The sequence below is a fragment of the Arabidopsis lyrata genome (genome assembly GCF_000004255.2).
Source record: "Arabidopsis lyrata subsp. lyrata unplaced genomic scaffold ARALYscaffold_6, whole genome shotgun sequence".
In the NCBI taxonomy this organism is placed as follows: Eukaryota; Viridiplantae; Streptophyta; class Magnoliopsida; order Brassicales; family Brassicaceae; genus Arabidopsis; species Arabidopsis lyrata.
In genome coordinates, this window is record NW_003302550.1 from 7,621,818 (window position 1) to 7,648,684 (window position 26,867).

The 26,867-nt window shown below is 36.6% G+C and overlaps 7 protein-coding genes and 1 pseudogene across 7 annotated transcripts; 3 read left to right on the top strand and 5 right to left on the bottom strand.

Moving 5' to 3' along the window:
• Positions 1 to 1,610: 1,610 nt before the first annotated feature.
• Positions 1,611 to 5,352, bottom strand: LOC9309955 (annotated as a pseudogene).
• A 112-nt stretch (positions 5,353 to 5,464) lies between these two features.
• On the bottom strand, positions 5,465 to 9,531 carry LOC9309956 (putative disease resistance protein At4g11170). Its single transcript, XM_002873843.2, is given in 5 exon segments — positions 5,465 to 5,735; positions 5,738 to 6,551; positions 6,649 to 6,960; positions 7,059 to 8,166; positions 8,318 to 9,531. Coding segments are annotated over 5 exon segments (2,778 nt in total). The 5' UTR covers positions 8,782 to 9,531; the 3' UTR covers positions 5,465 to 5,655.
• An 87-nt stretch (positions 9,532 to 9,618) lies between these two features.
• LOC9309957 (40S ribosomal protein S16-3) lies at positions 9,619 to 10,351 on the bottom strand. The gene has a single exon (XM_021023298.1). It carries the CDS (start codon positions 10,242 to 10,244, stop codon positions 9,804 to 9,806), a length of 441 nt encoding a protein of 146 aa, XP_020878957.1. The 5' UTR covers positions 10,245 to 10,351; the 3' UTR covers positions 9,619 to 9,803.
• An 81-nt stretch (positions 10,352 to 10,432) lies between these two features.
• Positions 10,433 to 12,155, top strand: LOC9309958 (pentatricopeptide repeat-containing protein At5g18390, mitochondrial). Its single transcript, XM_021023293.1, has one exon. It carries the CDS (start codon positions 10,487 to 10,489, stop codon positions 11,864 to 11,866), a length of 1,380 nt encoding a protein of 459 aa, XP_020878952.1. The 5' UTR covers positions 10,433 to 10,486; the 3' UTR covers positions 11,867 to 12,155.
• A 78-nt stretch (positions 12,156 to 12,233) lies between these two features.
• On the bottom strand, positions 12,234 to 14,562 carry LOC9307884 (anamorsin homolog). Its single transcript, XM_021023294.1, has 8 exons — positions 14,383 to 14,562; positions 13,917 to 14,064; positions 13,513 to 13,679; positions 13,336 to 13,431; positions 12,952 to 13,111; positions 12,744 to 12,874; positions 12,584 to 12,658; positions 12,234 to 12,491 (listed from the first exon to the last, which is right to left on the bottom strand). Exons 1-8 carry the CDS (start codon positions 14,383 to 14,385, stop codon positions 12,453 to 12,455), a joined length of 819 nt encoding a protein of 272 aa, XP_020878953.1. The 5' UTR covers positions 14,386 to 14,562; the 3' UTR covers positions 12,234 to 12,452.
• Positions 14,563 to 14,855: 293 nt separating this feature from the next.
• On the top strand, positions 14,856 to 15,343 carry LOC9309959 (defensin-like protein 218). The gene is given in 3 exon segments (XM_002871769.2): positions 14,856 to 14,910; positions 15,027 to 15,145; positions 15,147 to 15,343. Coding segments are annotated over 3 exon segments (273 nt in total). The 3' UTR covers positions 15,246 to 15,343.
• A 2,947-nt stretch (positions 15,344 to 18,290) lies between these two features.
• LOC110227304 (defensin-like protein 223) lies at positions 18,291 to 18,650 on the top strand. The gene is made up of 2 exons (XM_021021170.1): positions 18,291 to 18,371; positions 18,489 to 18,650. The coding sequence occupies exons 1-2, from the start codon at positions 18,323 to 18,325 to the stop codon at positions 18,647 to 18,649; spliced, it is 210 nt and encodes a 69-aa protein (XP_020876829.1). The 5' UTR covers positions 18,291 to 18,322; the 3' UTR covers position 18,650.
• A 65-nt stretch (positions 18,651 to 18,715) lies between these two features.
• Positions 18,716 to 26,368, bottom strand: LOC9307885 (protein PIR). The gene is made up of 31 exons (XM_021021167.1): positions 26,207 to 26,368; positions 26,055 to 26,126; positions 25,666 to 25,738; positions 25,520 to 25,584; positions 25,342 to 25,419; positions 24,941 to 25,060; positions 24,782 to 24,852; positions 24,596 to 24,688; positions 24,359 to 24,428; positions 24,206 to 24,270; positions 23,865 to 24,060; positions 23,599 to 23,750; positions 23,402 to 23,495; positions 23,104 to 23,313; positions 22,822 to 23,033; positions 22,575 to 22,719; positions 22,320 to 22,488; positions 22,147 to 22,223; positions 21,875 to 22,045; positions 21,687 to 21,763; positions 21,490 to 21,592; positions 21,199 to 21,318; positions 20,964 to 21,107; positions 20,742 to 20,885; positions 20,461 to 20,604; positions 20,276 to 20,363; positions 20,063 to 20,190; positions 19,769 to 19,973; positions 19,487 to 19,659; positions 19,180 to 19,386; positions 18,716 to 19,058 (listed from the first exon to the last, which is right to left on the bottom strand). The coding sequence occupies exons 2-31, from the start codon at positions 26,106 to 26,108 to the stop codon at positions 18,858 to 18,860; spliced, it is 3,849 nt and encodes a 1,282-aa protein (XP_020876826.1). The 5' UTR covers positions 26,109 to 26,126; positions 26,207 to 26,368; the 3' UTR covers positions 18,716 to 18,857.
• Positions 26,369 to 26,867: the final 499 nt, after the last annotated feature.

The window sequence follows — 26,867 nt, forward strand, 5'->3', positions numbered from 1 at the left end:
TAATAGTTTTTTTATGTGTAAAAAATCCTTAAAATGAAAATAAAGCGAATAATAAGTTATAGGCTTATAGTTGACAAAAAAAAAAAAAAAGTTATAGGCTTATACCCTCTTTTATTTTTGGGAGACTCACAAAAATGCCCCTTTTTCAATATCCCTTTTCAAAAATGCCCCCTTTAGATGTCCATTTTTAAAAATACCCCTTTTATGTACAAAATGACTAAATTACCCTTCTTTTAATAAAAGATATCACAAATATATAAGGAAATATAACAAAATTAGGTCTACAAAATACAAAATATTTTTTGGCGGGAAAAGTGATCCCTCAATTTTTCCCGCCAAAACACTTGTAAAAAACCTTTAAAATACCTTGTAAAATTTTCCCGTAAAACTTTTTCCCGCCAAAATTTTTTTTTTGCGGGAAAAGTGATTCCGCAATTTTTTGCGGGAAAATTTTTTCCGCCAAAAATTTACAAGGTATTTTAAAGGTTTTTTACAAGGTATTTATAAGGTTTTACAATGTATTTTAAAAGGTTTTACAACGTATTTACAAGGTATTTATAAGATATTATAAGATTTTACAAGCTATTTTATAAGGTTTTTACAAGTTATAAGGTTTTACAAGTTTTTTATAAGGTTTTACAAGTTATAAATACCTTATAAAACCTTATAAGTACCTTGTAAAACCTTTTAAAATACATTGTAAAACCTTACAAAACACTTGTAAATACTCTGTAAAACCTTTAAAATACCTTGTAAATTTTTCCCGCCAAAACTTTTCCCGCCAAAAAAATTTCGCAAAAAAAATTGCGGAATCACTTTTCCCGCAAAAAAAATTTTTTGGCGGGAAAATTTTTTGGCGGGAAAATTTTTTACGGGAAAATTTTACAAGGTTTTTTGGCGGGAAAATTTTACAAGGTTTTTTGGCGGGAAAATTTTACAAGGTTTTTTGGCGGGAAAATTTTACAAGGTTTTTTGGCGGGAAAATTTTACAAGGTTTTTTGGCAAAAAAAATTTTTTGGCGGGAAAATTGCGGGATCACTTTTCCCGCCAAAAAATATTTTGTATTTTGTGGACCTAATTTTGTTTCAAATAAGGGTAAAATGGTCATTAAAAATTAAAAGAGGGCAAACTTAAAAATGGACTCTCAAAGGGGGCATTTTTGAAAAGGGGTATTGAATAAGGGGCATTTTTAACAATTTCTCTTTATTTTTACATTTGTACTTTCTTAAGTGGTTTTTAATCTGGACCATTTTTTTTACCAAGTCATTAAAAATATAAAATAAATAATTTCATCGGATGCTAAATTTTTATGGAAAATGTAGAGAGAATTAAAGCATTTTAGAAGTAAAAGACGATTCTGTGCAGACAAATGAGGAAAATATTTCTCTGTGGTGAAGAAAAATGTTGATGCATTAGAGGATGAAAGAAAACATGGTTAAGGTTACAAAAAAAGAGGATCTGGATCCAATGACATGATCTTTGATCTCAGTTATCACTCTGCCTGCTTATGAGATCTGTGACTCCCATGCCATGACTTTGCAGTGACATGATCCTCAAAAAGCAGATTGGTCAGGGATCAGAAAAACCAGTTATCCGGTTTTTACTTAAGCGCTAACAGCATTCCTCCTCCTCCGCTCTTGGTTGTCCCTTCTAATCTTACCAAAAGTAGATGTGTCCATCGTCACTAATCAATGTCTGAATCTGTCTTTGTCTCTGATTTGCTGTCTATATTGATAGCTTCATGAACATGAGGGATGATGTGCACACGGCACCTACATATAAATGAAACTTTAGTTTGGATCTTGAACTCAAAGAAAAGATCGCAGGAACCCCAGTTCTGCTTCATGATTGTTGCCTTCTTTTAGAGACAAGGAAGCTTCAAACATATATACAGATGATCCAATTCAAGACGAGCTTGTAAGTGGTGCTTGGTTGATCCATATCTCTGCATCATCATCACCTCCAGATTCTTCTTCTTCAGTTTCTGTATTTTTCTCTATCTTGTTTCTGTCCATACAGTCTTCGTCTTCTGTTTCTTTTCCGTCAAGAATATGGTGAAGGACCTCCAAAAGATTTACACCGCAGCCTTTCACCTTCCAGGTTTTATCGTGAACTATGAAGCTCGCTGAAAGTGACTTCTTCGGCTTCAGGGGAATCCTGGTTTAGAGAGAAATAATCTTCAAAGATATACAGATGCCGTGTAACTTCTTCAAGAAGAGCTGGTATAGGGAGCTGGTTTGATCCATATCGAACAATGAAGCCATTCTGTTTACCCCTGACACGACAAGACACCCACATCAATGAATTCTCATCGTCATTGTGATCCTCGAGATTAATATTGCTTTTTGACAGCAAGATGCAAGCTTTGAATTTGAAGGATGAAGGGAGAGGCCTTGTAGTCAAGTTGATCGTTAGGGAGCCTGAAGTAGCTTGGTGACTGAAGTGTGCAGGAACTTCTATACCAGGTAAGAGCGCATATTTGCAAGCTGATGTTTCAATAATCTCTCTCGCTTCTTGATTCAGGTTGATGCAGTTAGCAAAATTCAGACAAATCTTTGAATTCAGAAACGAGCAGTCTATTCTCTTCAAGGATTCACAGTTTTCTGCATCTAATAACAAAAGGGAACGCGGAAGTGCTACGAAGAGACTTTCTACATTCTCTGATGTCAAGCTTATTTAGTCCGGAGAGACTTTTGATGCAATCTGGAATAGCCATGAAACCATTACTGCGGAAACATAATGATATTGGAGATGTAAAGGCCTTCTCGGGTAGACATATCGGTAAAATGTAGTGAACTTTAAAGTCTGGTCGTAGTGTCCAACTCCCCCCACTCGATTATTGCATCAAAGAAGCCAGTATCATCATCATCATCATCATCTACATCACCCTCTATATCCCTACCATCTTCATCATTATCACCATGATCACTGACGGTATCTACAAGACTTTCATCATCCTCAACATCATCGTCATTTGCATCCTCACCATCATCGTCATCTGCATCCTCACCACTTTCACCATCACCATCTTCATTATCGTTCTCATTACCCCTACAATCATCATCATCTCCATCAATACCACATATATTGTCCAACTTGGAAATGTTTGGAGATATATTGATCAGCTTCTTGCATCCATACATAATTAGTAGTTTACACAGACGAAATAGATTCTCAATCCACGGAGGAACTTCCTCTATCCCTGTCTTGCTCAAATCCAACTCTACAATGCTGTCAGGAACATTTGGAAACTCCTTGAGGTTTCTACACTCTGATATATCCAATCTATAGAGACAAGACCAAGAAGAGCTGATTGATGATGGCCCTTCCTCTATAGCAGAATTTCGCAGATCTAGTTTTTTAATGTTTCTTGAACAATTTCAGAGAGAGATTCCAGGTTGATATTGGTAGGAAACGTCTCTAGCTTTTCGCATCCACTCATACTCAACACGCAATTTGTGAAGGTCCCCAATAGAGGAGGGGAGCCTCACCAATTTCGAGCAAATACTGAGTTCCAACTCCTCCAGATTAATTAACCTACCAATGGAAGACGGGAGTTCCTCCAAACTTGCGCAATGGTAAAGATCCAAATATTGGAGATCTGTGGTATTGCCGATAGAGAAAGGGAGCTCTTTCAAAAGCCAGCAACCGCCAAGGTTCAATCTCTTGAGCTTAGTAGCACTTCCAATGGAGTTGGTGAGCTCTAGGAAACCTGAGCAGCAATAGAGATCTAGTTCCTCAAGATTAGTGGCTTTTGAGACATTGGAGTGGCTATACAAAAAAAAAAAGAGACGTTTGCTACGTTTTATAGAAATGACTAAATGCCAAGTACTTACTTTGATTCCCTCCAACAGCTTCTCAAGTTTGCTTTGTCGCATGATAAGTTCGACAAGAAACTTGCCAGAGAACTTAAAAGGCCAAAATCTCATTGGAAAACAATCCCATTTAATTAATGAATCTGAGTTTGTTGGGTAGACAGTTCAGACCTTCGGGTAAGCATAAGCTATTAGAGTAGATTGCTAAAAACTGGAGATTACTCATCCCTTCGAAAGCACTTTCACTTATTTCGACTTTCTCTCTGTCCGGAGGTTGGAACGTTATGCCTAGAACAGTTCTAGTACCCTCATGTAAAAGGAACAAAATATAAGCTTACGAACCAAGGAAACAAAAGACTACAAGATGGGAAAAACTTACAGTAGTTTCATCAAATAAATCACAAATCTTCGCTTTCCAGGCTCATCAAAAGACTGTTTATAGACAATTTCTCTACCCATTTGTTGCGGTAAACAATGCATCCGCGCGCAAGATTCCATCGTCTGTAGATATGAGAGACTTATAAGCTAAGATTTGAATCCCATGGTTAACATCCAAACCACTGTTTGCAAGACATCTTTTAAAGCAATCAACCTCGAAACCACCAAAGAAACATGCAATATACAGAAAAAGAGCTTTATCTTTATCACTTAAGACGTCAAAGCTAAATCTTAAAGTTGATTCAATTTCTCTGTCAAGGCTAGACCTGAGCCTTGGTAGTGCGTCTATCCACTCGTCCATGGACATTCCTCGTAGATACGATCCCATAACTCTGAGGCCTAGCGGTAATTCCCAAGCAAGCGCTTCAAAACCATCATATGGAGACTTTTGACCAAAAGCATATAGGCAGAAGATTTGAAGAGCCTCATCTCTAGTTGGATATTGATCCCGTGTGCCTTGAAAAGTTTTCTATATTCGGTTGTAATAATAATCCTACTTCCGCGACCCAACCATCCAGGCTGGTTTGCCATTGCATTTAGTTGCCATAAGCTATCCGCTTCATCAAGAACAACCATCACTGTTTGTTGATTCTTTTCCTTGCACTTCATGATTTCCACTAACTCATCCAAACACCAGCTTGAAGAAGCGTAGTTACTCGAGAGCAAGACAATCACAATCCTTGATTCTTGGATTGCTAGTACGAGCTCAGGACCGATAAGTTGGCCTCGCTTTATCTCATTATCAATGAAGGGTGTCATTCCTTTGCTTCTGAGCTCTTTCAGAATGTGACTGAGAAAGGCTCTGCGTACGTCTCCTCCACAGAAGCTCGGGAAGACTTGGTACATCCTGTTGGAATATTGAGAGAAAGAAGAAACAGAGTGCAAGAGACATTTGTCTCTTCTCTTGTAAAGAAGACAAGAACAAAAATAACTCTTTTGATTAAACTGAAACTTCTTGTTTTTTTTACATGACGATATAATGAGTTTAAATAGAAAACAACTAGACACAACACATGAAGAGTTGTGTCTCTTCGTACTTGTGACTTTTGAGTGAAACAACACAAACTTATAACCGTTAACTGAAAACTCAATTATCAACCAACACATCCAACTGCGAGACAAAGATGAAGAAGAAGCCATGAATCAGAGCACGAGGAAAGAAAAAACGTTTTAAGAAATAACCAAGAGGCTTTTTATTGACAAAGAAAGGTACAACCACAGAAAAGAGTCAAATACGAGTAACTAGATAAGAATAAAGTCAGTTGACTTACAAGGAGAGAAATAGATGCAAGAAATTCAACGATGTTGACACCTTCAATTTCCTACTTATTACAAATTGCTCCTTACCCTCTTTATTAATTCTTACAATGTACTTTATTCAACATAAGTCAAATGATGTCACCTACAATTGTAATGAGCAGGTTGAAGATGAAACTGCATCTGGCTCATCATTATCATGCCATTCTTCACCGATATTTATTCGTCGAACCAGATGAAATCATTCTCTATATTGCTGGAGACTGATCCGGATGAATTCAGAAAAGGCAGCTTGCAGTGACGTGTAATACAATCTGGAATAGTGTCGATATAGCTATTCCTGAAATAAAATGGTCGAGGAAGATCAGGGTTTTGAATGTTTCTCATCTCCATCACCAGATTATGACAGAACCGGGAGCTCTCGTAGATCTCTAGTGGAAAGCTCACAACATTCTTGCAACCCAAGAAATCTAGTGTTTCGATATGTTCCAGTCTACAAATCCCAGAAGAGATGCTTCTTAGCTCCATGCAGCTGTTCATCAATAGTTTCTTGAGCAGAACTAGATCCTCGATCCATAAGGGGACTTCTTTGATCTCTTTCCTGCTCAGATCCAACCATTTTATAGTTTCCGGCAGAAATGGAAATGTATCGAGGTACCTGCAGCCTGACATGTCCAATGCTTCCAGATATGGCCAAGACGCGACTGTTGCGGGAACATTTTTTATTGAAGTTTCTGATAGAGAGAGATATCCAATATTCGAAGAAATTTCTGGAAAACTTTCCAATCGTGAGCATCTATCGAGGTTGAGGATGCTGAGAGATTCCAATTTGATATTGCTCGGAAAAGACTCCAGATTTGAGCAGTACGTCATGTCGAGAACAACCAGTTTGTTAAGGTTCTTGATTGAGGAAGGTAACAACACCAAACTTCGGCAATAACTGAGACAGAGTTCTTCGATATTTACAGCTTCTGAAAGATCTGGAATCTCTTTTAGATTCTCAGACATACTCAAATCCATACACTTCAGACTTCTAAGAGGCTAAGGGAAACACACATAAAACACCAGAAAAAAAAAAAGAAACAATCAGATCAATATGTTATGAATTGAGATGGGAGAACTATCAAAATGAACTTACTGGTGCTCCTTCCCACAGCTTCTCAAGCTGGCTCTCTCTTATATTGAGCACAACAAGAAACTCTGGACGAAAACTCATGGGCATAGATTTCATAGGGCATGCATCCCAATGCAGCAGCCTAAGTTTGTGGGGCAAATAATCCAAGCGTAGAGGTAAATAATTCAGCTCGGGTTGATCTTTACTTGAAGGGGACTTATAGAATCTGAGAAACATCAGGTTAAACATCCCAGCAAAAGCTTCTTCGTTCAGATACCACTCATTGATCTTAGATATGTCCATAGATATGCCCAAAACTGAAACAGCTCGAGCGCCCTGAAACAGTATAGAGGTACCAATTAAAAATAATGTTTGTGCAAAATCATAGTGAACTTAAAAATATGAGTAATGTGTAGAAAATAATTTTGACTTACACTGTCATGAAAAAGTACGTCACAGATATCTGAAGCATCCACCAAGAATTGACGTTTTCTAGGCTCGACAATAGATTGTTCATAAACAACTTCTCGACCCAATTGTTCGAGTAAAGTGTGCATCATAATGGTGCGATTGAATCCCGATATGTTTATGAGAGATCTATTGGTCAGGACTTCAAGTCCAAAGTTTACATCCAAGCCAGAACTTGCAAGCAACTGCTTCACATAATCAACATTCTCACCATTAAATAAACACGCAATGTGAAGGAATATAGACTTATCCCTCTCATGTAAACTATCATAACTGACTCGTAAAACATTCTTTATATCCTCATTGAGACTGGTTCTGAGTCGAGGCAATGCTGATTTTTGCTCATCTTTGTTCATCCCTCGCAGAGATGACCCCAAAACCGTCAGCGCTAGAGGAAGATAGCCAGCAAGCTTTGTTATTTCAGTAGCGAGCTTGATAAAACCATGTGGTGCAGAGCTTTGTCCAAATGCGGATAGGCAGAAAATCTGAAGAGATTCACCTCTAGATGGAAAACCAACTTCATATATGAGCTTGATCCCATGCGCTCTCAAAAGCTGTTTGTTTTCCGTGGTCACGATGATTCTACTTCCAGAACCAAACCACTGAGATTGTTTCACCAAAGCATCAAGTTGCTCTAGTTTATCAACATCATCAAGAACAACAAGAACTTTTAGATCCTGCAATCTTTCTTTTACCAAACCTAAATCATGTACCTTCATATGCTTATGATCTATAACTTCAGACAGAAACTGTTCTTGCAAACGCAACTTCATGCCATAGTCATCGAGATCCGTTCTCCTATAACTTCCCTTAACATTCTCCATAAAAATAGTGTGTTGGAAGTTTTCAGAGAGCCGGTTGAATAGCGCTCTGGCAATTGTTGTCTTGCCAATACCTGCAGGACCCCAAATCCCCACCATCTTTACTTCAGTTGATTCCAAAAATAACAGAGAATCCATCTCTCTCATATGAGCGTCGATTCCAACCAGATTTTCGGAATCTCGTGATGGTGTAGAATTCAATTTCTCTGAAATGCTCATAGCAATATTTTCAATCATATCTGCTTCACTGACCCTATCAAGAAGAAGAAGATTGCTTCCATCAAATCATCAAAATAACCCAATACCATTGGCACATCCATGACTAACAAGGAGGACCAAGAATTCATTTCATTCATGTGAAGCAAAGTTTAGATATTTCGATCAATGGAATCAGGACAACTTACCAGTTTTGAGAACACTCGCCGGCTATATCAGCCACATAGACCAAGGCTTCTCTCCATCTATCCAATTTCTCTGGTTTTTCTTTACATGCTTTCTCAAACTCATTTCCAAATTCTCCCCCTATATTCTTCACGTCAGATGGCTCCACATTGTAGAAAATTGGAATGACCTTCTTGCTAGCTTCCTTTATTTCCACCAACTCATCCAAACACCACTTTGAAGATGCATATGTCTTCGACAATACTACAACCGCAAACCTAGATTCTCGGATTGCTTGTATGAGCTCTGGACCGATCATTTGGCCTCTCTCGATATCATTATCCATGAAAGTGCGAATTCCCTTTAGCTGGAATTTCTTCAGAAGGTGACTGAGAAAGGTTCTACGGACGTCTTCGCCGCTGAAGCTTGGGAACACATGGTGTCTCCAATGGCAAGGCTGCAATGAGAACGATGAAGAAACTGCCATGAGAAATGCTAAAAAGTAACAAGAGCTTATAATCCTTTGTATATTTAGAAAGGTAAGTTGCAAATCTTAAGTGGATACATTTCTGGACATTAAATTGGAAACTTGAGAAACGCTTTGCACGTCAAGAAGGTTGACTTTTTGCCTTTTGTTTGCTTCTACCGATACAAGAGTTTTGACTTTAGAAGTAGTGGAACGCACAAAACGGCCAAGTAGGAGTTCTCATACCTCGTCATAATTCAGAAAGGTTGAGAAAACTTAGATTAAAAAAGATCCTCCGGTTATCAATTGCTCTTTTTTTAGATAAAAAGTTATTTGGTTCTTTGATTATCGGTCAAATTCACAGTCCCGACTTCTGATCTTCTTTACAAGAACATAATCGTGTCCTAAACAAGGACTAAAGGCCAAATTTGCTTTGCAAAAGATTAAGTTTTGCGAATTTCACCAAGTCACAGAGGACAAAAAAAATGTGATAAGCAATATACCCAATAGGTAAAACAAAAGACTAACAATGCAACTTGCTTCCAAAGAATAGCCTAAATGTCTTGAAATGAAGCCTTGAAATTCTGAGCCACACTAAAATTTCGAGCAATTGTTTAACAGAGATTGTTAGATCAAAAAGTGGAGATACCAACTCGCAAACAGAGCTTCGATCAAACTATGCAAATGCAAAACACGCTTTGTTAGGCGATATTTGATCAGCTATAGCTCAGTAACACGCTTTCAAATAATCAAAACATCAAGACCTATCTGTGTTGCAGCAAAACCTTCGACCCAACTATGCAAATGCCATACATCACAGCACAAGAAATAACAAGCAATGAAAGGAAGACAATGTCATATAATTAAAAAGACTTTTAAAATAGCAAACGGGTAAACATGACAATGCATAAGTTCTTGGAGAATCACCATTATCCAAAAAGCATAATAAAACTGAAATTATAAATTCTAAGAGTCTCACAAGTCCATACTCCAAAAAAAACTTAAGATGATTCCAAATTGAAAAACAAAACAAACCAGCTTTCTTAACGGTAACTCTTCTGGAAACGAGCACGAGCACCAGGACCACCAAACTTCTTCGGCTCACACCTTCTCGGATCCGCCACAAGCAGAGTCCTATCATACCTCACCAAGACATCCTTAATCTCCTTCTTCGATTGCTCATCCACATACTTCTGGTAGAACGCAACAAGAGCCTTCGCGATACTCTGCCGGATGGCGTAAACCTGAGAAGTATGACCACCACCTTTGACACGAATCCTCATGTCGACACCTGCGAAACGGTGCTTTCCTAGGAGAAGAACCGGCTCGAAGATCTTGAATCGGAGGATCTCAGGCTGGAAAAGCTCGATTGGGCTACCGTTGAGCTTGATCAAACCAGATCCACGCTTGCAGTGAGTAACGGCCACTGCGGTCTTCTTCCTTCCGAAACATTGGACAGATTCAGCAGCTGCTTGAGTCGCCATGGTTAGGGTTTCTCCTTGCTTTTGCTCTCGTCTGCCGCTAAAATGAAACCTAATGCAGAGAGTGGAGGAGAAATGACAAATATAGGGTTTTTATACCTAGACATTAAACTAGGGCATCCGCTCTAATACGCTGCGTTTTGATTAACTGTTCGATAAATAAATAAAATAAAAAATTTAAAATCAATATTCCACGTCACTTCTCTCTAAGCTCATCTCATCGGAGAGATTGTCCCAGTGAGGAAATGTTCCTCCTCCGGCGTTATACCGGCGGGAGACTTTACTCGATCTTCACTGTTAGAACCTCTATTGAATCTAGTATTCGTCATTTCACTAGTCTCGAGCCTTTGCAAAGCTCTGATTCGACTCCAACTAAAGGCGATTACTTCGCCGCGATCAACCACGTTGTCAACATCGTCCGCCGTGAGATTCATCCAGAGAGATCATTGAACAGTCTCCGTCTCCCTGTAACCTCTGAGTTCGTGTTCAGAGTCCTCCGCGCAACCTCTCGTTCCGCCAATGATTCTCTCCGTTTCTTCAATTGGGCACGATCGAACCCTAGCTACACACCAACCTCCATGGAATATGAAGAGCTTGCTAAATCCTTAGCTTCACATAAAAAATACGAATCGATGTGGAAGATCCTCAAACAGATGAAGGATTTGTCTCTCGACATCTCCGGCGAGACTCTCTGCTTCATCATTGAGCAATACGGTAAGAACGGTCATGTAGATCAAGCCGTGGAGCTTTTCAATGGCGTCCCGAAGACTCTAGGATGTCAACAAACTGTTGATGTTTACAATGCCTTGCTCCATGCGCTTTGTGATGTGAAGATGTTCCATGGTGCTTATGCTTTGATCCGGCGAATGATTAGGAAAGGTCTTAAGCCGGATAAGCGGACATACGCGATCTTAGTTAACGGATGGTGTTCCGCCGGAAAAATGAAGGAGGCTCAAGAGTTTCTTGATGAAATGAGTAGGAAAGGGTTTAATCCACCGGCTCGTGGACGTGATTTGCTTATTGAAGGTTTGTTAAATGCTGGTTACTTGGAATCTGCTAAAGAGATAGTGGATAAGATGACCAAAGGAGGGTTTGTTCCTGATATATTAACCTTTAATACTCTGATTGAAGCTATATCTAAATCAGGGGAAGTTGAATTTTGCATTGAGATGTATTATACTGCTTGCAAGTTAGGTCTTTGTGTAGATATCGACACTTACAAGACACTTATACCTGCGGTTTCAAAGATTGGAAAGATCGATGAGGCGTTTCGGTTGTTGAACAATTGTGTGGAAGATGGGCATAAGCCGTTTCCGAGTTTGTATGCTCCGATAATCAAGGGAATGTGTAGGAATGGGATGTTTGATGATGCCTTTAGCTTTTTCAGTGACATGAAGGTGAAAGCTCATCCCCCTAATAGGCCGGTTTACACAATGCTGATAACAATGTGTGGTCGTGGTGGGAAATTCGTGGATGCAGCTAATTACTTGGTTGAGATGACAGAGATGGGTTTGGTTCCGATATCACGGTGTTTTGATATGGTTACTGATGGGTTGAAGAATAGCGGGAAGCATGATTTGGCTATGCGAATAGAGCAGTTGGAAGTTCAGCTTAGAGGAGTTTGATATTGCTAAACTTAGAAAGGGTTTTGAGGTTTCTCCTCAACTCTGATGGGATTCTGTAGGAAATTCAGCTGCTTCTACATTGATCTACCCTTGTTCGATTCGGTTTGGTAATGATAACCGAATTGTATCTTGTAGTCCAAGCTTGTCTAACTGTTAGGTTATACTTGAGTTTGGGGGTTGAGTTTAGTTTCTTTCCAGGAAAAGAGTATTACATTTTGTTGTGCTATTGTTTTTAGATCTATCTGTCAGATCATTATTACGTAGTAAGAACCAAAGATTGATTACTACAGATGAATCTACAGAGCTCACATTACCAAAGAAACAGTGAAGCACTTCAGACAACACAAGCTCTGGTGTTAATACATTATTTAACGAAATGTATAACTGTTCTTCATTGAAACTAAAGTTTGTGCTTTGTGGGCAACACCAACAATCTTCTATAAGCCTTTAGAGCCACAAAATAAAAGTACCAACAAACAAATTATACGAAAGAGAACAAAGTAAATGATGAAACTACTCTGCGATTAGCAAAAGGTTTTGGCTTCGGTGAGAAACAACCATGTATGAAGATGCACCTTTCACATGCTTATATGTCAGCTTCAAGGAAGTTTTGAGATAGGGATACCTAAAGAGGAAGAAAAAGTTACACGAATGAAGGGTATTCTTAAAAGGATTTACAAGACTTTACAATGGTGATAGATATAAAGGATCAGTTACCTTCTCGCCTAATTTGAAGGGTGGCAGACCCTTGTAAGGGCATGTACCGCAGCGGAAGGCATCACCGAGCCCACACTGAAATGATTGGTTAAGAAATTTTCAGTCTCTTGGAACCAAAAATCCAACGCATACAGAGAAAGAGATGGGTAAAGAAGCTTACGCTGCCACATGATGATTGTGGATTCTCGATTTGATCCTCTGTGAGGCCCAGCTTGACAGCTTTCTCCTCAATCTCAGCTCTACCACAGACACAGTTCTTGCAAGCTTTTTTGGTGGTCTCACAACCGCTGGCTGCAGAAAATACAAGATATTTCACACACAAGGGATGAAATAAGGATAACAAATATCATGTGGCTGTCTTTAATTACCAACAGGAAGCTGTGGCTTCTTCAAGTCCTCCTCTGTTAAAAGAGAATCTTCATCAATAAGATCCAAGTCATCATCTAGATTAACCTTTAAGAGAACTTTTGCAGGCTTTTTGAGAGCAAATGATGAACCAATCTTCCAAGAAGGTTTCTTTGCCTTAATCTGCATTTGACAACATGTTTCACTGTTATGTGGATGAGCCAAAGTGAGAGCATATATGCAAGTTTGACAGATACGTAGAAGGAACATCTTTTATCCTTCATGTTAAATGCCTAGAATAAGCCTGAACCCATAAAGCAAGATTTTATTCTTATTTTCGGGGAAGAAGAAACGTTTCCTCATACTAAAAGAAAGTTTAGACAGAAAAGACGTGTAAAAGTGCTCACCCCAAAGGATAAACTGAACGTAGACAACTTAATTGATTTCAAATCAAGACACTGAGGCTCCAGAAAACCAGCCAACGTCACTCTCCTTTGAATAGTCTGCAAGTAAGACACCATAAGATCAAGAAATAAAAGTTCAAAGAAATCCCATTACATATTGACTAGATACACGACACATACCTGTTGCATTTCTCCCGTTTCACCCTCCAAAACTTTGCACACAAAAACCGTGCCACCAGGCTTCAAGATTCTTGAGAACTCACCACATATTTTATCACTGGGAAAATCAGATGTTTTGGAAATGGCTAAAACCGCGTCCACTGAGGAAGCATCCAAAGGAAACTGATCTGCAAAAATGATCAATATTCCAACACAATGAGAAGAAGACACAAAAGAATATCCCAGCATGTCTTCAAGTGTTCTCACCCAACAAAAGCTAACCTCTCCATATAGTACAGACATGATGCTTCCTATCTACATAAATTCCAGACTAACCATATGCTAACTACTACAAGCTTCACTGAGCAGTCTAATAATCTGAGCTAAAACAACTAACACGAGAATAAAGAGGAACAGAGATTTACTTATTGTGGATGCTTGAGTAATAATCAGAGGATCAAAACGTTCAATCACTTCCTTGCCAAGCTCTTTCATAATAGTTAGAACAGAGCTAACAGGTAACACCACATCATCTGTCACAGCCAAAACAGTCTTCTGATTCACCATCGAATCCTACAAAACAAAAAAACCCAAACATTAAAAGACTAAACTTTGAAAATAAAATCCCACAGATCATGAAGCTACAAACACAAAAAGCTAACAACTTTTATTGCGTTTTACAACCTAAAGATGAAAATTTTCGCCGCCCAAAGCTCTTATGACATGCAAATGAATCAAGAGAAACAAATCATCCAACAAAAGGCTAAAAATTTTAGAGATTGAACAAGATATGCATGCGAGTATAAAAGATTACATAGAAACAGAAATCGATCTGAGGAACAACAATCAGAAAATAAAATTGAAGAAAGACAACAGAAGCCTAAAACTCACCATATTGGAGAAATCTCTGTAAAACCTCGCGAGATACTCAAAAACCCTAAAAGAATATATATCTCTCTGTAAATTCTTTGGCTTTGGAGAGGAATAAGAGAAATCAAATCTTCTGACCTTTGTCTCTCTCTCTCGACTCCTTCCTTTTTCTTGGTTCTGTTATAACGCGGTTTGGTCAAACCGGGTTTACGAATTTATTCAAGTCGGTCCACAACTATTTAATTACTAAAATACCATAACTATTTTTTTTTTTTTTTTTGACAGCAAATACCATAACTATTTAATACACTTAAATTTAACTGTAATTTAAAGGATGATATTTTCTGTAATTACTACTTTTAAGAAAAGAAAAAAAAAAACGTTAACCACTGTATTTTCGTAACATAAATAAATGGTACTTAAATAGGACATTGTGACACTATCTCATTCATCTCTAGGGAAAAAAAAAATCTCGAAAGGAAAAGGAAAACAAAATGAAGAGAATTGTTTGTTTTCTCACTATTCTAATCTTAGTTTCATCAATATCATGTAAGTATTTATAACTTAACTAGAATCAAACGTATATCATATATTGTATATTTATAACAATATTGTCTTTCTCTAGTAATATTTTAAGTAATAGTATTCTTGTACTATAAAAATAGGTGAATCGAAGAAAAAGAAAGTGGTGATAGTACCTGGCTCAAAAGAAATGTATCCTGATTTGAAGTTGGTAGAAGGCCCAACAACAGTTGAAGATGATTTTTGTTACGATTGTGTACGTCGTTCGTTGTATGCGAAGGGGTAGACATTTTCTTAGTTGTAAAGGGCCTAAAGGCTTTCTTTGTCGTTGTTATTTTCCACCCATACGTGGCCGGTGCTAGGTCCGTAGTTGCAAAAACTTTGTCATTGTTATACCTAGTTTTATGATGGTTATTAATCATTTATATTATTAATTAAATATATAGTTTTAATATTTTATATAAGCTCTGACCGGTAATAATAATAGAGTAATTGAAAAAGTGAGAAGAAATGAATATTTAAATACCGAATAACAAAAAATAAGATAAATTATTCTGAAAATTATTCAGATTGACTCAAATATGTAGATTAATAATTAGATTGACACCTTAGTTTGTAGTTTACCAGACTAACACAATTTTTGGGTAAAATGACCAAAAACCTAGTTCAATTTTAGTAGTCTTAAAAAAAAATCAAACAATATAACATTTAAACTAAAATTACTAAACCCAAAAAAACAAAAAAAAAAACAACTAACCCTAAAATAAAAGACTGACTTTCTCGGTTTTTTTTCAGCTTCAGAAGACTAAACTCAATCAAACTCGCGACTCCGACGAAGACTTGAGTCGAAATCACGACTCCGACGAAGACTCGAATCTACCAATTACAGAACAACAGCCATAGACGACGGTGGTCTTTTGTTCGAGTAACTGGTTTCTCGATTTGCTTCCAGAACTCGACATCCTCTATTTGTATCAATGATGAATAACCATTTGTTATTCTCAAAAATTCATTTGCCACATACGAGAATCACCTGATCCATCTCCAACCCTTTGTTTTGAGACATTTGGTGAAGATAAAAAAACGTGTTGTGGCGTCGTGGAAGATAGATATGAAACGGTTAGGATAGCCCAAAACCCTAGGAAAATATGGTACGTTAGATTATCTCGTCATTTATTAGTTTTCAGTTATGGAAATTCAATACAAAAAGTCTGTCGTGTCTAAAAAAGTCTGTCATTCTTAAAATATGTAGTCCATCATGAAAAGTATGTCATCAAATAGGTATATATAATCTGTCATAATAGGAATAAAATTTAAATCTGTCATTGCTTAAAACATATATGTCATCACTATATGAAGTCATTCCAGCAATTGTTTTTTTCATCACTAAGACTCCTAACATGTGACATATTTTTTTAACTATTCCTAAATCTGTTGTAATGTAAATAAAATCTGTCATAACATAAATATTTCATTTGCGATTGTATGTTAGCAATTTTTATTTTTGTATGACAAATCTATTACGCGACAGTTTTTTTTGTTTAAAAAATAAAAACTGTCATAACACTAAAAAAATATGTTATCACTACTAAGTCATTCTAGTAATTATTTTTCAAAAACAAATCTGTCACTTGATGACAGATATTTTTATGAAAATAGAAAGTCTGAGGCCACTATAAACATAAATCTGCCACTACTTTTAATAAATCTGTCAAAGTAATGAAAGTCTGTGGTGTCATCAAAAAATAAGTCTATAGTGGGGTAAAAAACTAAGGGGGTGTTATTCAATGGTGGAGTTAAAGTCAATTCTTTAAGGTTTAGATTTGTTTTCTGATATTGGTTTTAAGAATCTGTTTGTGTGGATTTCAAAATCTCTGTAGTATATCTTGGATTTTGATTCTAATAATTTACTCATGAAACTCCAAAGAGGTTTAATTTCAAATGACTTAATATACAAAGATTTTACAAGTCTTTTAGTTTTGAATAACACTGGATTTTACAAACTTTAAAGAATTGACTTTAACTCCACCATTGAATAACACCAAACTTTTAAAATCTAATGAAGTATAAGATCTAATAACACCAGATTTTAACGTTAGATTTATAATCATTAGTTGAATAACACTGGATTAGTGTTAGATTTCAATTCTATTAAAATTCATCATTGAATAACACCACCTACAACAAAATAAATATCTGTCGTAACCTTTTAAATTAAGTATGTGGGAGATAAAAAATCTGTCGTAAATAAATAAGTCTACCATGGAAAATAAACTTGTCATAACGAATCCAGCAGACTTTTAAAAAACCAAAAAAGTTTCCAAGTTTTTTTCCGACGTTTTTCAAAAAAATACAAGGGTAAATTTGGCTTCTTTTTTTTCCTAACAAAGAGAGAAAGAGTATAATCGTCATGAAAATAACCTATTTAACCTCCAAATCTTTTGAGACATTCTAGTAATTAAAGTCATTATTTGGGTTAATCTAGTAACTTTTCCAAAAAAAAATTAGCAGGTTTTTTGGTCGTGTAATGAAATAAAGGACACATCTTTTATATATCAAAATATAAAGAAACAAATCAACAATCGTCATGAATGTTGCCAAAACGCGAATTCCTATGGTATTTTCATTTTGGGGTTTTACGTTGTGTGACATGAGTTTTTTGAGAAAATTGTAGGTTCATGCAAAGTTGCTATATTAACAAGGTTTCACAAGCAAAACCCTAACTAATCTTGCTTTGTTTATCTCTCGCTTTTCATCATCCCTATTTACTCGAACCACATAGTGTATATATTTATTAATATGCGTTTATCTTAAGTAACAACAAAAAAAACTCCATTGATATACAAACGATTTTCCAGGTCACTTGTTAAGCAAGAAAGAAGGAAACACTTTGGTTCTAGTGCATATAGCATCAGCCAACGTTGCCTTTCTGAGGTAGAGTCTCGAAAGCAGACACATCATTCTCAAACATGAAACGTGGCAGCAGTGAGCGGCTTTGTTTGATGGCACAAGCCGTTTTGTCTTTGAGGACAACGAGCTTTAAGCATGGAGAAGACATTCAGACAGAGAATGAGAGGATTCGATACCTCTAAATGTAACTACATATGCATTAATTTGAACCAACCGATTGTACTTTTATTTTGTTTATCACTTAATATATAAAAAGATTATAAACAAAACAATCAAAAAGTTTGTGAGTATTATTATCTTTCTAATCTGAAATAACCATAACTATGCTATTTAATACCTTAAAAAATAAAAACTGTAATTTAAAGGAGTATGTTTCTTTAAATTACTACTTGTAAAAAAAAAACGTTACTTATAATATTAACTATTTTGTAACATAAGTAAAAGATATACTTATAAATATGACACTATCTCATCTCAATAACTTAAAGCGCTTAGCAAAAATATTTAAAATCTCAAAAAGCAAAAGACAATGAAGACTACTATTTTTGTTTTAACTCTTCTAATATTTGTTTCATTATGTAAGTAGATTTTCGGTTAACTAAGACAAACATTTATCATGTTTTATATTTTTGATAACATTTACGATTAAGATTTTAATTTAATAGTTTAGTTTATTTTCCTATATATCTTTTTAGGTACATCGACGGTTCCTTCTTCTTACAAGCCTGTGGTGGAAGGTCCTGCATCAGCTGATTTTTGTTACAAGTGTGCTCGTTATTGTTTTAGAATGCATAAATATCCTCGTTTTTGTCAAGGCTTTGTTTGTCGATGTTCTATTAATACTGGTGGTGAATAGTTGTAAGAAATTTGCAATTATTATATCCAATATGATGATGGTTACTGATAATTTCTCTATAACTAATAGAATAAATAACAAAGTATATCAATTAATCCAAATGTTATGTTTTGAATACAAGCAACAAGGTGAAAGATTATGGGAAGGTAATGAGTCTAACCAAATGGACCCATTAAAAACACTCTGGTTGGTTCTTGTACAAATTGCATCAGGCAACGGTACCTTTCTGAGGTAGAGTCTCGAAAGCAGACACAGTATTCTCAAACCTGACACGTGGCAGCGGTGCACCACTCTGTTTGATGGCACAAGCCGTTTTGTCTTCGAGAGGACAACGAGCTTTAAGCATGGAGAAGACATGGTTGTTCAGCCTCCGAGCTTTCTTCATCCCTTCCAACAAACCTTCCCATCCCTTTCTTACACATAAAAAAAGAAAGATATTCAAATGGAGAATGAGAAGATTCAACAAAACGAAATATAACTATATGTACATAAAAACAGTTTAACGAGAGGATGGAGAGAGGAAAATCTACCTGATGGATTTGAGGATTCCTGTGAGTATGTGAAGCAGAGACAGTTTCAACCTCAGAGACATTGAGTACTTGATACGAGAAATCAAACAACTCAAAGTGAAGTTGCTGGCCGAGCAAGTAAATAATGGTGCAACCACCCCAAGCAATCGAATCACCGAGGACTTCATGTTGAGCTGACTGTGGAGCTGTTATCTCCTCCAGATATCCCTGAGTTCATTGCAAACTTTATATAAGAATTGAGAAGAGAAGAATGTTTCTGCGGTTAAAAAAGATGTTTTAATAAGGTTTGCGGTTTTGGATGGCTTACAATCTGAAGACCACCGTATATACGGTAAAAATCCTTTGAAGTTGTAATATCAATGAAGCCCGTCTTTGGAGGAGCACTCCATTTACTACAATATTTGTCGAGCGACGCACTTGTGAATGCAAGTGTGTATTCAAGAACGCTTCCACCGTTCATATTTGCCTTATACAATAGATCTGCACATATAATATAATACCAAAAAGATTGAAACTTTGTCACAAAAAAATTAAAAAATAAAAGAGAAACTGGTAATTGAATAGCTACAGCCTACAGCTCTTAATTAACCTGCAGCTTCTGCCTGTTTGGACATGGTGTAGAACGCAGCTGGATTAAGACAACCAGGACTTGACACAACTGCAGAAGTTGCTGACTTTAGGAGATTGACAAGAGGGCTTTCGCCGTCTTGAGCATTAACTATCTGTCCTTCAGCACCTGGGATTAATCCCAGCCATGCAGCTGTTTGCATGAAACGCTTTGTGTCGACCTCTCTCTGTGTAATAAAATTATTATAAACATTTGTTAGACTAAATCATAAGAATCTTTAGCTTAAATCTTTACAATCTGTCTGATAGGACTGACCAATACGATATCGAGAAGTCCCATTGTATATATCACACTTCCAATTTCCTTTATTCCTCGTAGAACTTCTGACTTGAGTTCTGACTTAGTGCCCCAGTTTAGTTGCTCTCGTATAAGCTTCATACAACCTTTAAATGAAACAGCGAAAAGCATCAGTAGATATAATATCACAGAAAATCGAAACACATCAAGAATCTGCAACCAGGCATTAACCTGTAACACCACCATCAAAAGAAAGCAATCCAATAGACTTGGGCAGTGCTTCTTGCAATCCAGAGATCATTGGCTCAAGTGTTGTTATCTGAAAGGTTTAAGGCAAAAGAACTATTTTAGCTGGTTCCTTTGTATAGTTAGTACCTAGACAAAAGGAATAAATGGTACAAAAAGTGCAAATATACCTTATTTGATATATGGTCCAGCAAAGCTCTTATAAGCCAAGGCAGAGATCTTGATCCAAGAAGTTTAACTATGGAAAATAAATGTGGTATCCCGAAAAATCCACTATGCAATCGTGCAAAACTTTGATGCGCTGCATTTAAGTCCTACCAGAGAAAAAATAAAGCATGACAACAAAAATATAATGAGACCAAAGACACTATAGAGGTAACCAAAAAATGGGTCTATAAGATTGTCTCTGAACAAGTTAAGAGAAAAAATGGCCTAAGAGATTGCTCCTTACTTGAGTGCCACAATAGAAACTAGGCTTAGCAGAAGGCACTGATGGTTTCTGAGTAGGAGGAACTTTCGATGAACGGACAAATCGTTGTGTGGTATTGCAAAGAATGAAGTTTGGTAGGAAATCACTCTGCATCTCTGACCAAATCTAGCAGACAAAAAAAAATCAAAGATTGAGAAAAGGTAAGAAAAAATATAGTCAGGACTTATAATTTGTACGGCTGACCTGTGTAGCAAGTCGACTTGAAAATGAGACAAGAGATATATTTTCTTGCATTTCATTCAACATGAGGCTGAAAGGATCTATGGAAAGATCTTGTGAAAGCAATTCATGCGAGTGCTTTAAGATATCTATCAGCTTCTCCAATTCCTGCAATTGAAGAGAGCATCCACTTTTGTATATTTAAAAGAAATGGTAATACATATAGAATCAAGAAAATGAAAAAGAAAAACAAATTTACCACTACAGCACATAGGTCCTGAGACTCAAAACGGTCAAAAAGAAACTCCAGATTCTCTCTAAAGATTTTATTCATCCTTTGAGCGATCAAACTTCTTAAATTGATTGTTCTACCAAGTATCTGCATGTCACAACAAAACTCAGTAAGAAGAATGTATAAACATGCCAACCCACACATAATTAGAACCACTGCTTGAAGCATAATCTAATCCTATGTTAGGTCATAACAATGGAGCTAAAGATTCAACTATTGTGACTTTCTATATAACCAGAGAGCAGTATTATTATTCACCTTTACTTTTGTCATCTTAAATAACGCAGTAAATCTCACAGGCTGGATGGAGAACTTTTCACCATTGTCCAAGGCAAAGAGAAATGATGGATCAAGAAGCTCACTGTTGAACTCAACAATTGACGATAAAAGGCTTTAGCTCCTCATTAGTTAACAGTGAAGGGGGTGAATATATCAAAAACCATGTAATCAGGTACCTTGCTGACCAACTTTTGTAATATGTGAATATAGACTCCGAGAGCCTTGAAACAAATATATCAAAACCATGGTCCACCTACAGAAAGAAGACAGGGTACAAGAACCGATAATTTTGTTCAAGGAACTTTTTCATGCAAGAAGACCTATAGGTTTATAGCTGTTGAGATCGAAATTGAACTCTAATTACCTCAGCTTCAATTTCATCATAGAGGAATCTCTGCCTCAGAACAACCAGAGCTTGTTGAGCTGAGTCATTATAAATGTCAAAAGGCAGCAGAACACTCTCAAGAAGGCCTGAATTCTGAGCTTCCAGAATGTAGTCTATCAGCATCCATGGTAGTGAACACTCAATCGGGAACTGCAGTGGTGAACATATAACTATTTGTAAGAACAAGTCAGGCCTGCAATGAAAACAAAATTGGCAAAATATAGGTATAACCTTTTCGTAATGCCGCGTACCTGAATAACACGTGAAGACTCCAGGTAAAATTCTCTAAACCATAGGAACCCCAGATCAGTCAATATTCCAATACTTGCTGCAGACATCATAAATTGAAGTTGAGGAGTCAGCTTACAAAGCTATAGATATGGCTCAATAAACTAACCAAAAAGACATTTAGCATGTGGCTTACCCGAGTAATCCAATATGTGCAAGAAAAAGCTGAGCTTGTAGAAGAACGTTTCGAATTGCTTTAAGTCATTAACAGGAATCTCAGAGCCATTATTTCCAAAGAATCCCCCTGGCCTCCTCAGATTTCCACCAGAGACAACCTCATATATCAAAAACTGCAAGCAATGCACCTGAAACAACAAAACAGCAAGAAGTTCAAGCACTGGGTCTTACCATCTGTACTTGTACTTAAAATAATCTTGAAATGGACCCAAACCTGTGCTGCTGTTGGGGCAACTGGCCTCGGATAAAAGAAATTCCCTCTGCTTTCATCATTTCCATGTTGTGAAGATGGCATCTCATGTTCGGGCCTGGTATTTGCCATCCAGTCAGCTGAAAGTGTCCGCATATCAGAAAGAATCCTGTAATGCAACCATACATATAATACAGTTAACAATATGGAAAGCTTAAGTTTAAGAGAATAAGACTTGAAATAGAAAGAAAATAAAGGAAAATTAATTCACCTTGAGAGATCTTTCTTCTTTCGGAAGGTGGTACGTAACATTGTGGCTAACGTGTTCTGTACAAAATCTTGAACTTCGGCATGTATTGTCTCCCATAAAGCATCTGCAACTAATGTGTCACAGCGCTGCAGCATCGATCCTACACTCTTTATATAGCCAACAAGTTCTACCAAGGCTTTCCTTTCTTCTGCAGTATAATTGAACCTCACCACCTATTAAAAAGAATCCAAAACTTGTTACCATAAAAGATAAACTTTTCAGAAAATATTTCACAAGTATTACCTTCTCGTAATCAGAATATGATCCGGAGGCTTCCGGAGTCTCTCCTGCATCCCTACATGGGCGAGAGAATTTCCAAGCACATTGCTCCCAAATGCGTGCTGTCCATCTACTTAACAGTTGGAAACCTTCAACAACCATATCGTACATATTTCCTTTGACCTCTCTGCACCATTCAGTATATGCTCCATCGTTTGACTTCAACAGCAATAACTGCATGAAAGCAAGTTAGAAAAACATCCTAGAGACTCAAGATAAGAACAAGAAATTGGAGTTCCAGGGATAGAAATAGCTTGAGCACCTGATTCATGGATGAAGCAAATCGGATTGTAAAATCGTCGTGCTCGGCACGGAGAGCTCCAATATGATTGACTATCAAATAGTGTCTCTGATATGTAAAATATGTAAAGGCTTGCAATTTTCAAAGCATGTGTACAAGTTATAATAATCCAGATAATAGTTAAATAGTCAAGTAACAGTGGAAATCTTAAAGGATATTCTAGAGCTTCGCGTGGAGGGAGCTCATGAGGTGCTGGAAGAGTCAGAAGGCGAGTCTGTGATGAAAACTTTTGAAAGTATACCGACAACTCTTTCAAAATTGCAGCAGGGGAAAGATGGAGATCTGGAAACGCAGGAATGACAGGATCATTCTGATAACCGAAAAAAACACAACAAATATGTCAATTAGCGAGTTGGAAACGAGGCTTTAAGGTATAATGGTTGCATATACGAAACATAAACAGGTATAACATGAAATTCAATACCTTGAAAATGTTTATCAATCTGTTGAGTTTTACCCTCTTGTATAAAGCCTCGGTATCTTTCTCAGATGGTGTTGCTAAGACAACAAGAACAGGTAAAACTCGGAGAAGAATATAACGCTCAGGAAAAAGTAATGCAAAATCCAACTCCAGAGACTCAACGATGAAGACTATGAGAACTTGGAGAATATCTTCCACACTGATTTTACTAAGGAATCCAAAAGCTTGCAATATTGTCAAATATCACAAAGGACATGAGCAGCATGTGTATCTCAAATAGAGAAACCCATGATAATATCTTTAACAGCCACAGGATGGTAATAAATGTTTGGAAGAAAGGATACTTGTTTACACGGAACATCTCAACATGCAGGTTGAGTAAAATAGCCCATCTTGTGCTCAGGAAAATCTGCATACATAAGAACTCACATATTCATTTCCGACAAATCACAGGGGAAGGCATTAAGAAATGATTGCATAAAAAAGCCATGACACACCTGTAAGTCATCCAACTCTTCTCTCATTGTATCTGTATCTTGCCACTGCGCACTGACTTGAGTGAATGTTCTGAAAAGAGTGAAACTGTCTTAAGAACAGAAACTACAAAAAAAAACCTTCTAGAAAACTAATTCAACTCTTAAAGAGAGCTTTAGTAGCTGAAATGATTAGTAACAACCATATGTCCTATCTGAAGAAAGAATAGATAGGAAAGATAAAAGTATTATATCTTTCACCTCTTATACCAAGAGAAATCATTAGGAATACTAGCTTTAGCATTTTTAAGATGATCCAGCTGAACCAAGACGTCAAGCAACTTTAGCATTGACCTATGTTAAGTAAAATCACAGTTAAATTATATACACGGGAGTGTTAAACATCTGAGGATCTATATAAAACATAAAAGAAGAGTTATGACCCACCAAAGATGTGTGACTGTGGGGCCATTGATGCGCCGTTCAGGTCTGGAAAACCGCTGCATGTCAGCAGCTAACTGCACAGACATAGAGAATATAGGCATATTACTTCTGATACAGGAAATTATATAAAGCGGGTTGGACGAAGAAGGATATAAACCGCACTTTAGCTGAAGCCGACGATTGCCATCTCTGAATTTCGCGTAAACGACTCATTTCTAAGTCCAAAACTTGATATGTTTCTAGATACAAATCCGCTTGACTATGCTTCATAGATTCGGGAAGCTGCGTGTATATCATTAATAAAGAAAGTTATGGGTATTATGGAAGAGATACACATAAGAAGACCCAGCAGCAGGTAACGTATTGAATCTTATTTCAGTAATTTCTATCATTCGCTATTATTTATACTTTGTAGTTCAAAAAAGATTCTCATACAGTTGCTACGAGATTTCAAATACAATGAATAAAGAACTAACTCATAGCATAATTCTCAAAGTTCATTTTATGATAAAATGTCTAAAGGTAGATATGCAATGGAGTATAGTGACATATTTCACAAGGACCTGAGGTAGTGCTTTGACACAACTTCTATATGTGTATAGAATTGACGCCATCTCTTTTCCTTCTTGTATAAGTGTATTCTGCATACAATTGGTCGAAAACTTACTTGAGATATTGAAATAAAATAAGATCACACCCACTAAGAAAAGACTTTAGTTATCAAATTATAGAACCATATACCAGCTGGTTTAGAGCTTTTGTGTCTTCTGATAGAGACAAACGATATGCTGCAACATCACTATACTCTACAAAATTGAACAAAAAACCATCTTAATTCAGTTGTCTTTCATGGTAAAATAGTGACGAAGAGAAGTAAAAATGCATACCGATGGGACTATCGGTTGCTGCTCTTTCAGCTGAAACCATTACAGCCGGTCCTTGGACTTCTGGTTGCTCATCCTATAACAAAATTCAAAATGATTCAAGAAAATGTACTACAGTGACTTCAAAATTTTCAAGAAGCTACTTAAATCTTCAACATTTCGTTGAAACCTATTTTACTGCTAACTATGCAAAGATCCGCAGACAAATACGTGATTAAACACTAAATGTGATAATTTTACACGAAAATAATTTATCAAGAAATGGAAAAATAAAGAAACAACAAGTCATATCATTTCTAGTCAAATTTTCTGAAATATGAACTCTTGTAATCAAAATGATCCAGAAACCCACAATTTCTAAATTTAACCAAAATCTTGAACATCGGAGTTACCTCTAAGGAGAATGTGGAAAGAGCTGCAATTGCTTCCTCAACAGGAACTGCCATTGTCTTCTATTGACTCAGCTAGAAAGATCAGAAGAAGAAGAAGCAATTAGCAACATTGGGCGACTGAAGGAGAAAGCTTTCAACTTTAAGTTTCTTACCCAACAACAATGGAGAGGAGAGGAGAGAGCTGCTCTACTACTTCAAGCCGATTGATTCGGCTTTTGTTCTGATTCTTTACGGACAGAGATCGAGAATTTCGCTGCTACTCTGTCTGAACCAAAAATTTCGCAAAGTTGGAAGCTTTCTTCATTTTCATTTTCTTTTTCTAAATAAAAATGTCTCTTTTTGGGTCCTCGTTTGTATTTTCACGTTTAAGATTTTTTATTTTCTTAATTATGTATTTGTTCAATCCGATTATGTACTACTACATAGAGTAATAATCTAGTTTTTGCCCCCCAAAAAAAAAGAGAAGAGAGTAAAATAATCTAGTTTTCCAAAATTAGTTTTACATATTCACCCAACATTAAAGCTTTGAGACGAAGCATTATATTTGTGTCTCTCTTTAGTCTTTATTATGAAGCAAACTTGATGACAGCTAAAATCATTATTTACTGATTCCTTTATCCTCAACCATTTCTTTTTCTTATATTGGGAAAATACATAAAGAGTAATATACCTGTAACAAAACAATATAGATATACAATTATACATAGAACATAAAATAAGTCACTTTGTAGAATCAAATAACAACTTTTAAGGTTTTAACCAATCCGGATAAGTGTTAGTAGCCTTAGCCGGTTAGCCCAATGGAAAGGACAT